General features: G+C 52.5%; 1 protein-coding gene across 2 annotated transcripts in view; it reads right to left on the bottom strand.

The window, feature by feature from the left end:
* Positions 1 to 1,903: 1,903 nt before the first annotated feature.
* Positions 1,904 to 12,052, bottom strand: part of FBXO42 (F-box protein 42) — a 49,112-nt gene continuing 38,963 nt past the window's right edge. For both annotated transcript variants that reach the window (XM_068414622.1, XM_068414621.1), the window contains exons 5-10: positions 6,417 to 6,570; positions 5,075 to 5,185; positions 4,718 to 4,814; positions 3,865 to 3,921; positions 3,291 to 3,407; positions 1,904 to 3,150 (exon numbers count right to left, since the gene is read on the bottom strand). In XM_068414622.1, coding sequence (XP_068270723.1) covers positions 2,053 to 3,150; positions 3,291 to 3,407; positions 3,865 to 3,921; positions 4,718 to 4,814; positions 5,075 to 5,185; positions 6,417 to 6,570 — 1,634 coding nt within the window. In that variant the 3' untranslated portion in view covers positions 1,904 to 2,052. The remainder of the gene's footprint in view (positions 3,151 to 3,290; positions 3,408 to 3,864; positions 3,922 to 4,717; positions 4,815 to 5,074; positions 5,186 to 6,416; positions 6,571 to 12,052) is intronic.

The raw sequence follows: 12,052 nt of genomic DNA on the forward strand, positions 1-12,052 counted from the left end.
CAAACTTGTGGGGAGCGCAGCGGGGGTTCCCCTCCACACCATTTCCACCCCCCTGACCCCTCCCCAAAAGCACCAACCATCCGTTTCTTTTCCTTTTTATTTGTTAAACTGCTAAAAATTCATCTGGATGGGGCAGGGCAGGGGGAGAGACCCCCCCAAAAAAAAATGTACACAAGATTTTAAATATCACCAAAAATCGCTTTTCATTCCTGGGACGATGAGGGGGGGACACCTGAGTGGTGGGGGGGGACACACCTCGCTCACAGCACCGGTGGCTCATGGAGGGGGTCAAAATTTGGGATGAATTTCTCCTTGATGGCGCAGAACATGCCTTTCCGCACCCACTCGGCGGGTTTGGGGTCGGTTAGGGGGATTTTGGGGCTGGTTATGGAGATTTTGGGACTGGTTACAGGCATTTTGGGACCATTTGAGGAAGGAGATCACCTAAACATTGGGGAAAACGCCCCTCGAGGGATGCTCCACAGGAGGAGGACGTCAACCCAACGCCGACCCGCCGTCCATCCCTTTTTTGACTCTTTTTTTGGGGTGGATGATAAGAAACATGCAAAAAGGGAGGTGGGAAGCGATGCTGAAGCTCTCCACTGCCAGCGAAGCTTCAAGCAGAGAAGAAATATTTCCTAGATCACACGAAGTGCTCCTGAGGTTTGTTTTTTTGGGGGGGAAAAATGGCATTTTGCTTTCCCTTAAATCCAATATATTTGGGATCGGAGCGGGAGAGGCTGGAGTGAACGAGGGATTTATTTACAGAGGTGGAAACGCTGCCGATGAAGCAAAACCCTCCTCGTCCCCACGCGGCTGGGATGAGATTTAAGGCTCCGTCCGGCAAAAAGCTCAGTGGGGATGGAAGGGGCAGGGAAAAAACCCCCCACGGGGAAAGAGGGGCCACGTCATGGCGCTGCCGGTTTGGGGAGGGTCCCTACTTCTTGGGTGCTGGAGGTTGTTGACCAAAACCTGGTAGAATCCACCCATTTTTTTCCCCCCCTTCCCTTGAGGGGAAAGGGAAGGAGGGAGGTTGTCCCAGGCCACGCAGGTTCAATCCCTTCGGATTTGAACTTGGTTTGAGTCTTAGCGGGAGGCACGTGCAAAGCGGAGGCGTAGTTACCCTCAAATTTACCAATATTCATGTTTTTGGCTGGAAAAAAACCCAACAAACCCTGTTCCCAAGCTATGAGGTTCTGGTTCAGCCTTTGATGGGTTTGGGCTATTGAGTGAAAACGAAACCTTCAAGGCTAAAAGGGAGTTTACAGCTAAATTTCTCAGCTTTGGGGGAATAATGGGATTTTGAGAGTAAATGGTGTGCGGTTTTTGCTATCAGGAGGGATCGGGGCTGATCCCAAAGCCTGACCCAGCTCAACACAGCACAGGGCAGGGAGGGGAGGATGCTAACGCCCGGCTAATTCTTAATATTTTTGGCATTTCGATACAAAAAGCCTGTCCTTTCTTCCTTCTTACGGTCCTGGACGGAGGACAGGAGCGAGAGCGGCAGGCCAAAGGGGTGAGAGGCTAAAAAAAAAAGGCATCGTGTTTGTGTGGAGCGTAGGTTTGCAGGGCTGGAAGGTTCCGGGGGGTATTGCTGTTGTTTTCCTCAGGGAGCCAAGCCTGGGAATAACCAGTGCACGCAAGCTCCCAGCCTCCTGCCTGCCAGGATCTGGTTTGCTCCTATAAAACCACTTTCACTCCCATCCCACGAGGAGTTTCGGAGAGATCTGAAGCCTCTCAAACCCCTGGAAGAGAAAACCAACCTCAAGAGGATAGTGGATGGCACATTTCCCTACCTGCACACCCCAAATCCTCGGCTCGGATCGCAGCGGCGTGGGTCCTTCCCCACCTGTAAACACAATTCGCTTAACTGGGATCATACTGGGAACTGGTGGGGCAGCGCTGGAGGTTTTGCTCGGACTTTTTATTGGTTTCTTGCTCCCTAATTCACAGTTTGAACGTCTGCGTGACAGAGTAAGAACTTGGGAAGGAGAGGGAAGGGCTGCGGGGAGGGAGGGGAGGAGGTGGCGGCGGCGAAGGGCTCGGGCCGCATTATCTTTTTGCTCGCACAAAGTACAAGGCATTTGTTTTGGGATAATATTTCACGTTCTGTTTCTTGTCCATGAGGCCACCGAATATGATTAACTCCCCTCTGCCTTGTACCACCGTGTGTAAACTGGTTTCGGGCGGCCCCACCACCGAACTGCTGTTGAATACTTTCCATTTGACTCGTCCTTTTTCCTTGGTGTCTTTAATGTCCAGCACGTACATCTGCATGGGTTTGCAGTTCATGCTCTGGTACAAAGGCTTCCCCACGTTGAGGGACTGCGGCGGGTGGTGGCCCAGGCGGCGAGCGATGGGAGGTAAGGAATGGCCGTCACCTTGGGTAGAGCCCGGACGTGCTGCCGAACCCGCCTCGGCACCCGGGGACGCCGGGGAAGAAGCCAAGGGAGGGCTCAACGCCGCAGAAGCCGAGGAGCCTTTGGAAGAGAGGGCTTTGACGGCCTCCAAGCTCCTCCGGAGCGCGCCGGGGGAGACGGCCCCCGGGAGGGAGCTGGCGACGTGGGGAGGCGTGTGGATGCCGTTGGTTTGCTCGGGGGGATTCCTCACGCTCACGCCGACTGTCCTGCCCTCCACCCCGTCCAGCTGGCAGATGATGGAAGTGGGTTTCTGTTCCCAGCTCAGGTCGACGGATCCCAAACGCAGGTCTTTCTGCTCCGGCAGCGATCCCCGTCGCGGCGCCAAGGCGAGCCCCACTTTCAGGTCGTACCCTTCGGCTGCAGAAGGTGTGCTGGGTGATACGACCTGCACGGGGCTGTCCAACGAGGCACCGCCGGCCGCCGTGGCTCCGGGTGATAAACTCCCACCGTTGAGCACAGGGGAACTGTCCCCTCTAGCCGGGGAGAGGCTGCCTTCCCGGGACCCCGAAGGGGTTTGCCTCTGCGCTCTGGGTCGCAAGGTGCCCCAGCGGCCGTTGACGCAGGGAGCTTCGTCCGTGTTCCTGACAGGAGACTGAGAGCGGTATTCCCGTGTTTCGGGGACCAGGGCGGGTGGCGTGGCACTGATGGGAGAGGGGCGGGAGTTCAAGCTGGGACTCAGCGGGGCTCTCCCGCTGGGAGCTTGGCTGAAGACCACAACGCATTGTCCCACCTGGAAGAGGAGGAGAGGAGAGGTTACAAGCGGCAGGATGACCCTGTGTGCTGTACTGGGGCAAAAATAAGGGGGTTTGGAGCGTTCTGGGGAGGCAATAAAGATCAACGGATGTATGTGAGGGAGCACCGCGTCCGTACCCGGCAGGCAGGATGACACCACAGCTCCGGAGCTCCGTGGTCTTCGTTCTCCACCTTGAGCGGCTGCCACGTCCAGGGGTTCGCGTGCATGTGCAGTAACCAGGCATCTTTAAAGAGCTGTGAAGAGAAGTGTGACAGATTCAGGAGCCTGGTTTGCTGCTGAGATCATCCCATCAGAGGTAGGAGCGGTGCTTTGCTGCTGCAGACAGAGGAAGGGTGACCCAGATCAGGATCTGACCGCCCAGGAGTGACTAACCCTACAGTGGCCATGGACAAATCCCTTCATCTCCAACTTCTACTCCAGTATAAAATCAGGGCTAATTCTTCTGAGGCTCAATTAACCTCAGTGAGCTGCTCAGATAGCGCCTGGGGTGCTTTTTTCTTAATTAAAGCAGCTCTAGCAATAGCTAGACGGCTTCTCTAGATTATCTACTGTGTGGGTGTCCAGATTTGGAGGATAAAATGCCATCTGGGTAACGTGCAGAGTACCCCCTCTCCTCAGTCCAGCACCCATGGCTCTCAGTTACAGCAAGACACGCACAGTTCATGCCCACGCTCCCCACAGGATACTTACTGCATTGGGACCACCACAGCCACCGAGGATTAAAATGGTTTCGTTGTCTATCACGATCTGGAGGAGACAAAGAACAGCGTTTCAGAGCAGGAGGGACGCAAAGCTGTCCCCAGTGCTGAGCCAAAGGGCAGGGGGACTCAACACCCCTCTTCAAATAAGGGAGAAGGTGGAAGGATTGGCTGAGAGGGCACGTGCTTGCAGCAATATTTGTTAGATGCTGGTGGTGGGTGAGCTAGTCCCTCAGTTTCCTTTTCCAGTGGATGGAAAGGCACGTTCAAACATGACCCATCCGACCTCTTCTGGGTGCCCTGTGAGGCTGAGAGGAACTGCACGCTGGGAACCATTGACCACCCTCCTGGGGACCATAAAGGGAAGGTTACATCAAGCCAGGTGACTTCCACGAGCTCCCTGCCCTGGGCAGGCAATAAAACAGGCGCCGCCAGAGCCGTGCTTTGAGCGGGTACAATCCAGAGTGGCTCAAACCAAGACTCAGGAGAGCGGAGCAATCAAAAGGGCCCCGAGCCAAACCAACTTGTGATAACACTTCATTGATCTTCAATGCCACGGGGGATGATGGCCGGGTGAAAATACCAATTTGTTTCCTAGAAATGCTCGTTAGAGTTCTGAGTCATGTGCAAGACACGGCACGGTACCTGTCTGAGCGTTGGGGAGATTAAAAGTGCACCCTCACAGAAGAGATGGCAAGAGAAAAGAAGGGCCCCGTCGGGCAAAGGCTGAAAAGATAACTTGGAAATTGGGTGCCTGGAAGCTGGAAACGAAGCCGTGTCGGGTTTATCTCTGGCATTGTGTGTGTGTTGGTGCTGGGGAGCTGAGCTGGTGAAGGAAAGCTCACCTGAGACTGGCCACCTCGCGGGTGAGGGCTGGGCCCTGAGATGTTGGGCTTGGACCAAGCCCACTGCTCGAGATCCAGCACCCAGACGTCGTTGCTCCTGCAAGGATGAGACAACAAGCGCTGATGATACAACCAGGACCTCAGGGCTTCTGAAACATGGGTTCAGGGCAGAGTTTTATGGCAGAATTGGGTTCTCCACGGGCTGGAGGCTCAAGGGGTCTGCTGTGAGATGCGAAAGGTGCGCTAAGGCAGCCTGCAGACCCCAAAACCCTGTGGAGATTTCCTTCTGAAATGACCACCACAACACGCTCCTTGCTCACAGGAGCACTTTGTCAAACACCCTCACCCCAAACTTACATTTGCCGAGATCCTAGTGAGCCCCCAAAGACGATCATTTTGTCTTCGATGACACAGGAGGAGTGTCCTGCCATGGGAGGGGGGCCGTGGGTGGTCACGATGCAGTTCCACCTGGGGGAATAGGGAGGAAGATGAATGGCAAAATGAAAAATCCCAGGGGCCGGCAAACTCCTCAAGAACATGTTACAGAGGAAAACCTCAGGGAAAACCTCCAAAGATCCAAATAATAATGAAACTAATTAGAAATACTAATGTACTGAACATTTTTAAAGCATGACAAAGTCACAAGGCCAACTTGGAAATATTGCCCCTTTCAATTAAGTTTGCCCTGAATTATTTCCAACGCGGTTTAATTACAGCGTTCTAACGACACTGCCCGAAAGCGCGTTGGATAATTGACACTTTTGATGATGAAAAGTTCTCAATGAAAGAGGAGCAGGAACCATCGCCGCTTTCATACAGCACTCAGCTCCTTTCTCATGAACAAGCACCAGTGAGAAAGCCCAGTCTAAAACCAGCTGAATGGTGTTTTAAAGGGGAAAGGGAAATTCCTGCCGTCTCCACGGTCACCAGATGCTTTATTAAGAGGCCAGGAGCTGTAAAGGCAGCGAGCTGACTAAAATGGTGCAGACACTTGCTTCATCACATCTCCCGTGGAGGGTCACAGGAGCTTTGTGTTTTGGACCATGGCTAAAAGCAAGATGTCCAGGAGTTAAGGCTTTATTTCCTCCTTTCCTCAAAGACCTTCCTGTCCTGCAGACAAAGCGATTACGTGTTTAACGCGTTCACTTCCAGATTTCCCACCTGCCTGGATGGGAACACTCGGGGTGTCTGGCATATTTAGGAAGAAATTCTTTGCTGTGAGGGTGGTGAGACACTGGCCCAGGTTGCCCAGAGCATCTGTGGCTGCCCCATCCCTGGCAGTGTTCAAGGCCAGGCTGGATGGGGCTTGGAGCAACCTGGTCTGGTGGAAGGTGTCCCTGCCCGTGGCAGGGAGTTGGAACTGGATGGGCTTTAAGGTCCCTCCAACCCAAACCAGCCTGTGATTCTATGATTCCATATTTGAGGTACGAGTCAAGAGCTGTACAGAAGCAACCACCACCCAAGAGGTGCCAGACAGCAGCGTGCCCACATCTCCAGTATGTTCTTGTGGTTTTTTGGGGTTTATTTTTTGTGTCTCTTACTGAAACACCAGGATCAGACACACCTAGAAGAGCAAGCTTCCCTACGAGCCGGTCCCAGGTGGGCTCGGACAGACGCCCTCCGGCATTCCTCCAGCTGTGTTACAGACACATTTTTACAGGATCAAAGCCTGGGCTTTTGAATCCAGATGTGCTCTTACCAGTTTTTGGAAGGCGAGTACGTATGGATTTCATCGAAGAACCTCTCTGGCTGGTGCAGAGGGTAAGGGCTTGGCCGCGTCCACCCACCAAACAGCACGAGCAAGTCCTTGTAGACCACCAGCGTGGCCCCAGCCTTGGGCGAGGGGTACGAACCTGGGCAGGGATAGAGAAGGGGAAGGTTAGGAAACCACGCTCGAATGCTGGCACCCAACTCTGCGTAGGTTTTCCTGAAGTGTGATAACATGGAGAGTCCACCTTTAAAAAAAAAATAGCAGAAAAGAAGGCAAAATTAGAGCCTGGGAAGAAAACTCCTGCCAATTTGTGTCAGGGTAATTAGTAGGAGCCTGAAAGCACATCTCATGTACGGCAAAACATCTGTCACTCACTGGCAGGAAATTGCTAGCTTTCCAACGTATCCCTTGAAATTATTGCTTTAGCACTGAATAAAAGCAATAATTACCTCCAAATACCTCGTAACTGCTCCCAGGGGAGGGGGGAGAGCGAATACCGATTCTAACGCAGCCGGCATCGCTTGTGGCACATCACTCAGGTACGAGCGGCACCGGGCACCGAACCCCTCTTGCCAAGTGGCACGATTAAACCCTGAACACTTCGCTGTGTGAATTAAGTCGCTCCCCGAGGCCACAGAATGAAGTGCTCCTCTCAAAATTATTAGAGGAGTTTGTGCTTGGCTTGTTTGAGGTTCAAAAGGCTCCGCAGCGGCCAGGGACCTCCCGAGCAGGACCTGCACAAGCAAGATGATACGACCTCTCGGGCTGGGTGCCGTCGTGATATGTTGCTCCTGGAAAACGCCGTCCACCCTGAAGGATTTCCTGCAGCACAGCAAGGTGCTGAGCTCACCTCCCAACCTACCGCTGCTCCGACACCACCCCGCTGCCTGCGAGTGCTGTGTCACTGCCTTGCTCACGTGGCAGGCGCTGAACTGCTTCTCAGGACAAGCTAAACCCTCTCCAGCCGGGGCTGACGCGCCGAGCATCCTCCTTCCCATGGCCAGCACCAGCACCAGGCAGATTCCTCCACCTCTGCAGTCACGCTTTCAAAATAATCATAAATACATCACCCGAAAAAAACGGGACGCACGCGCCGGGCAGCGGGGGCAGCTCAAGGGCAAGGCTGCGCACGTGGCCACAGAAGCACCGTCACCCTCTCCAAAAAGGCTGATCCACCAAACCGACCTCCCTCTCCTCCGCTGTCCTAATAGGACTTGGAGAAACATTTTTAGCAGGTAATGACATGCAGAACCGAGACTATTTTTAAAAGAAACCAGAGCAGCTATTTTAAGATGTTGCAGCTGAGAAAAGCAATTCGACTGCGATGGGTTCCAGGTGGTGGGTGGTAGAAGCCCAGCCAAAAAGCAACCCCCGGCCAGACGTAGAGGAGGTGGCTGCAGGGTCCCGGAGCCTTTCTCCACGGACAAAGCACAGCTTGCTGCTGCTCTCAGGTATACATCTATGGGGGGAAAAAGAGAATAAAGCTGTGCAGGAAACAATTCTTATGCTGGAGCACATATATAGATAGCGTGGCCAAGACAAGGGTGCCAGAAGAGGGTCACGTTTGGTTACTCTTTGTTCCCAAATTCCAGTTCTCCTGGCTCGTTCCGTGGCTGTGTGCAATTCATTCATCCACACCAGCAGGCTTCCAGCCTAAATATTTCCGCGGCAGAGCATAAAGTTGCTCTCCCAAGCTTGGCATTGCAAACTAGACTGCTAGAAACATTTCTACCTGACTTGTAGAGATTGGCTTGCTGGGCTTCTCTGTTGAGGATGCTATGAGGCAGCACAGGGTGAAAGGTGCTGGCTTTAAATTGGGTTCTTTTTAAACAAAAAGGGTCAGCTAGAGTCATCCTAGGATGGAGAAACAGATTGGCTCTTTGCTCAGAAAGGTCTGGGATGGTGCAGAGTGAGAAGAGCCACCCTCCTCCTGCTGTAACCTGAAGGTCAACCCCAGCCTCAGACACCAAGACGGTTCCCAAGTGAGTCAACAACATGTAAACAGCCCAGGGCAGAGGCCAGCCCTGGTTTTTCAGGAAGCTCTGCTTGTTTTTGGGTGTAAACGAGTGGGGTTTCATTCTGCTACGCAGGAAAAAAATCTGGATTTTACAAGTCGAAGGAAGATTTGGGCTCTCAAAGCCTCTTCCAACCAGGCAGCTGTGGTATCTACAGGTGCTCTCTGCAAAAGAGATGCACCATAAGCTTGTCGTCCTGAAAAGGGCTTCAGAGATCTTGTGAGTGAGTAGAAACAAGTGGACAAAGAGCAGCTGAAACATGGAGAATTAACACCACTTCACCCTAAAGCAGGGGAGAGCTGCCGGGTGCTGCTGCCACCGTCCCCGGGAAGGGCAGGAACATCTCGAGGGAGGCAGAGCAACGCCTGGGCAGGGCAGGCGAAGGGGGAAGGCGACCAGCAGCCTTTGTGACTTCAGGTCTCAAGTATGCGGAGGAGCGCGGGACAAGGGCAGCAGGGACATCAAAGGGACACGGCTCAATTACGTGGGGCCCCGCAACGACCTGCTCAAAGTCTGGGCTCTTCAGAGGATGAGAGCGGCGGTTCAAAGGCTTGCAGGAACACACTTGACACGGGGAGGGTTTCTTCCTCTCCTGGATTACGCTTGCAAATGAAACTGCTTCTGTTCCTCACCACGGACCGAAGTGCCTACAGAACATCGTTAGCTAATTGCACTGGTTTCCACTGCTCCCTTGGTCGGGGCTGATGAAGAACGCAGAGAGGGCTTCTCCTGGCCGGGTTTCCAAGCTCCACGCCCTGATAACACCATCCAGCCTGATACCAGATTATCTTTCCTTGGGGATAAAAATTCAAGCATGCAGAGAGTGCATCACAATTAACTACTCCTAAACATAGAAGGCAACATCTCTTTACAGCTGACGCTGTTTATTCAGTCGGGATGAGTAGCTAAAAGCTGGTCTGAGCTATTTTCTTTCCCAGTTGATGGTTTTTCCTGGCTCGCAGAGCAGATACATACTTTTCAAAAAACAAACAAAGATCTCCGGCTTCCATGGATGTTTGGAAGAGAAATGCCAGCCTCTGATCCCTTCTGACACAAGCTCTGGATGCTATCGGGTTAGGATCTGTCCTTCTAAGCATTTTTTAAAGCCCATTTATTCAGCCCTCTAACTCAACCGGAGCAGCACGCGCAGAGATCAGCGGCCACAAAAGAAAAGCCTGGCCGTAAGGGCGTGTGGAACATGAATTTCCAGACCAGCCTTTTACCTAGGGCAGGTGCAGCCCTGGGCGACTCCGAGAACGAATACCAAGTGGAGCTTAAAATAAAAACAAAGAGGGGGGGAAATCGCACGGTGCCCGATTCGATACGATTACCCAGATGAAAGGATCATTTCAGATTGATTATTGGTTGGGGAAATACTGTAAGGGATGCGCTGGAGCGGAGCCCAGGGTTTGTACCTTCTTTGGGGGGAAGGTTAAGATATGGAAAGAGTTCTGGGGTTGTATCAAGGGGATAAATTTGGGGGGATTTTATTACTAAAGACTTCACTACTAAAGACTTCACTACTAAAGACTTCACTACTAAAGACTTCACTACTAAAGACTTCACTACTAAAGACTTCACTACTAAAGACTTCACTACTAAAGACTTCACTACTAAAGACTTCACTACTAAAGACTTCACTACTAAAGACTAAGCTTTCTGGAGAGGGATGAGACAAGAGCTACTAATAACAGCCGGGGGCCGTTATTGCTGGATCTGATGGACGTCTCGAGCTGCCTCAGCTCCAGCACGAGACGCTGCTGTTCTCCCTCCGACTCCAGCGAGCCGATCGCAGCCGCCACCAGCCGATTGGATTCACACGAAATGCCAGAATAAACAAAAACAGCCCCGCAGCCGCGTGTTTCCAATTTCAAAGCCAAGAAATTCAAGTGAGCTCGTCGAGCAGCCAGTGGATTTCAACGTGCAAAGGAAGCCAAGCTCCTGGGGTTCAAAAGCTGCCTGCAATCTGCACACCAAAGGTGTAGCAAACCATCCCGGGGAAGGGCTTGGGGCTACCAGCCACTACCTGCACTAGCCAAAAAAGGGGCAAGGTGACCATCCTGCTCCACCATGGCTCAAGCCCTGCTGTCTGCCAAAGCTGGCCTCTCCCTGCAAACAAACAACATTTGTTCTACAAATTATGTCCCATCACAAGGATGAGCTTTATTTAGCGGGTACATTATCAGCGGGGCAGGTTATAATCCCAAAGAAAAAGCCACAGGGAGATGCTGAACCTGCACAGTCAGGTATGAAAAGCACCGTTTGCTGGTGACGAGCGCTGCTGTTCCCCAAATGCTTTGTACCTCTGCGAAGTCGGAGCGTTTCAGTGTAACCCATCTGCAGAAGAATAAAAAGTCTCGCGGGCTTTCACCCCAAGGAGCTTGTGTTGCGTAGGGAGAGTCAAATAGAAGTGGTAAAAAGCAAATTCACAGAATCAATCAGGTTGGAAGAGCCCTCTGGGATCATCGAGTCCAACCATTGCCCTGACACCACCATGGCAACTAGACCAGGGCACTAAGTGCCGTGTCCAGTCTTTTCTTAAACCCCTCCAGAGATGGTGACTCCACCACCTCCCTGGGCAGCCCCTTCCAATGGCTAATGACCCTTGCTGAGAAGAAATGCTTCCTAATGTCCAACCTGACCCTCCCCTGGCCAAGCTTGAGGCTGTGTCCTCTTGTCCTAGCGCTGGTTGCCTGGGAGAAGAGGCCGACTCCCACTGCGCTACAACCTCCCTTCAGGTAGTTGTAGACTGCAATTCCTTTCAAGAAGGGAAAAAAATGGACCCAGCTGTTGGATGTCACAGCAGAAATGGGGCTAAAAGGATGGCTTGGACTTACTGCACTCTGCCTCCGACTTACAAAAGTCCCATCTCAGACCTTTCCTCCTGGGAAGAGCCGGCTGTCCCAGTGCTGTTTTAAACCACGCCGGTGAAATCGAGAGCTCGTGCTCTCCCCGACGGCTTGGCAGAGGGTACAACCTGCTGTGCTGCCTCCGACCCGCAGCAGCCGGCCTGATGCTCGCTCTGGATTTCTTAGCTCGGCTTTTAGGCCGGCAGAGACTGAGAGACGCCAAATCACGGGTCGTAATCTGGAAACCTCACCCACCCCAGCACCACCATCTACCCCAGCCAAGGGATTACCTAGGCTACGCTCCACCACACGAAGGTCCAACCCAAACTTGCACGACAGCGTGAAATCCTCAAATCTTTCCCCTTCGATGGGAAGGGAAAGTAGAGAAGGAAAAAATATTAAATCCCTCTGCGGATTTTTCCGCAGCAGTCTGCAGATTCGCCCAACAGCTTTCCCCTCGCCAGCAGCTTGTGAGGTTTCACAAAGAGGAGACAACAAGCCGGTGATTTAGTGTTCCCTCAAATTTGGCTTCAAAAAAAAAATAAATTCCTTGCTCAGAAGCAGGCAGGAATTCAGCTTTGTAAGAGTTTAAAGAAAAACTGGACAGGATCCGATTTGTCACCCCAACAGGCACATGCATCCGCTGCCTGCAAAATACCTCTCAGGTAGCACAGGAAAAATATCTGTGCACCCTTGCAGAGGGTTTTTTTTTTGCAAGTTAGGGGGTATGTAACCAAACCACAGCAACCCCCCTGATGTT

The sequence above is a fragment of the Nyctibius grandis genome, chromosome 17 (genome assembly GCF_013368605.1).
Source record: "Nyctibius grandis isolate bNycGra1 chromosome 17, bNycGra1.pri, whole genome shotgun sequence".
Lineage (NCBI taxonomy): Eukaryota > Metazoa > Chordata > Aves > Nyctibiiformes > Nyctibiidae > Nyctibius > Nyctibius grandis.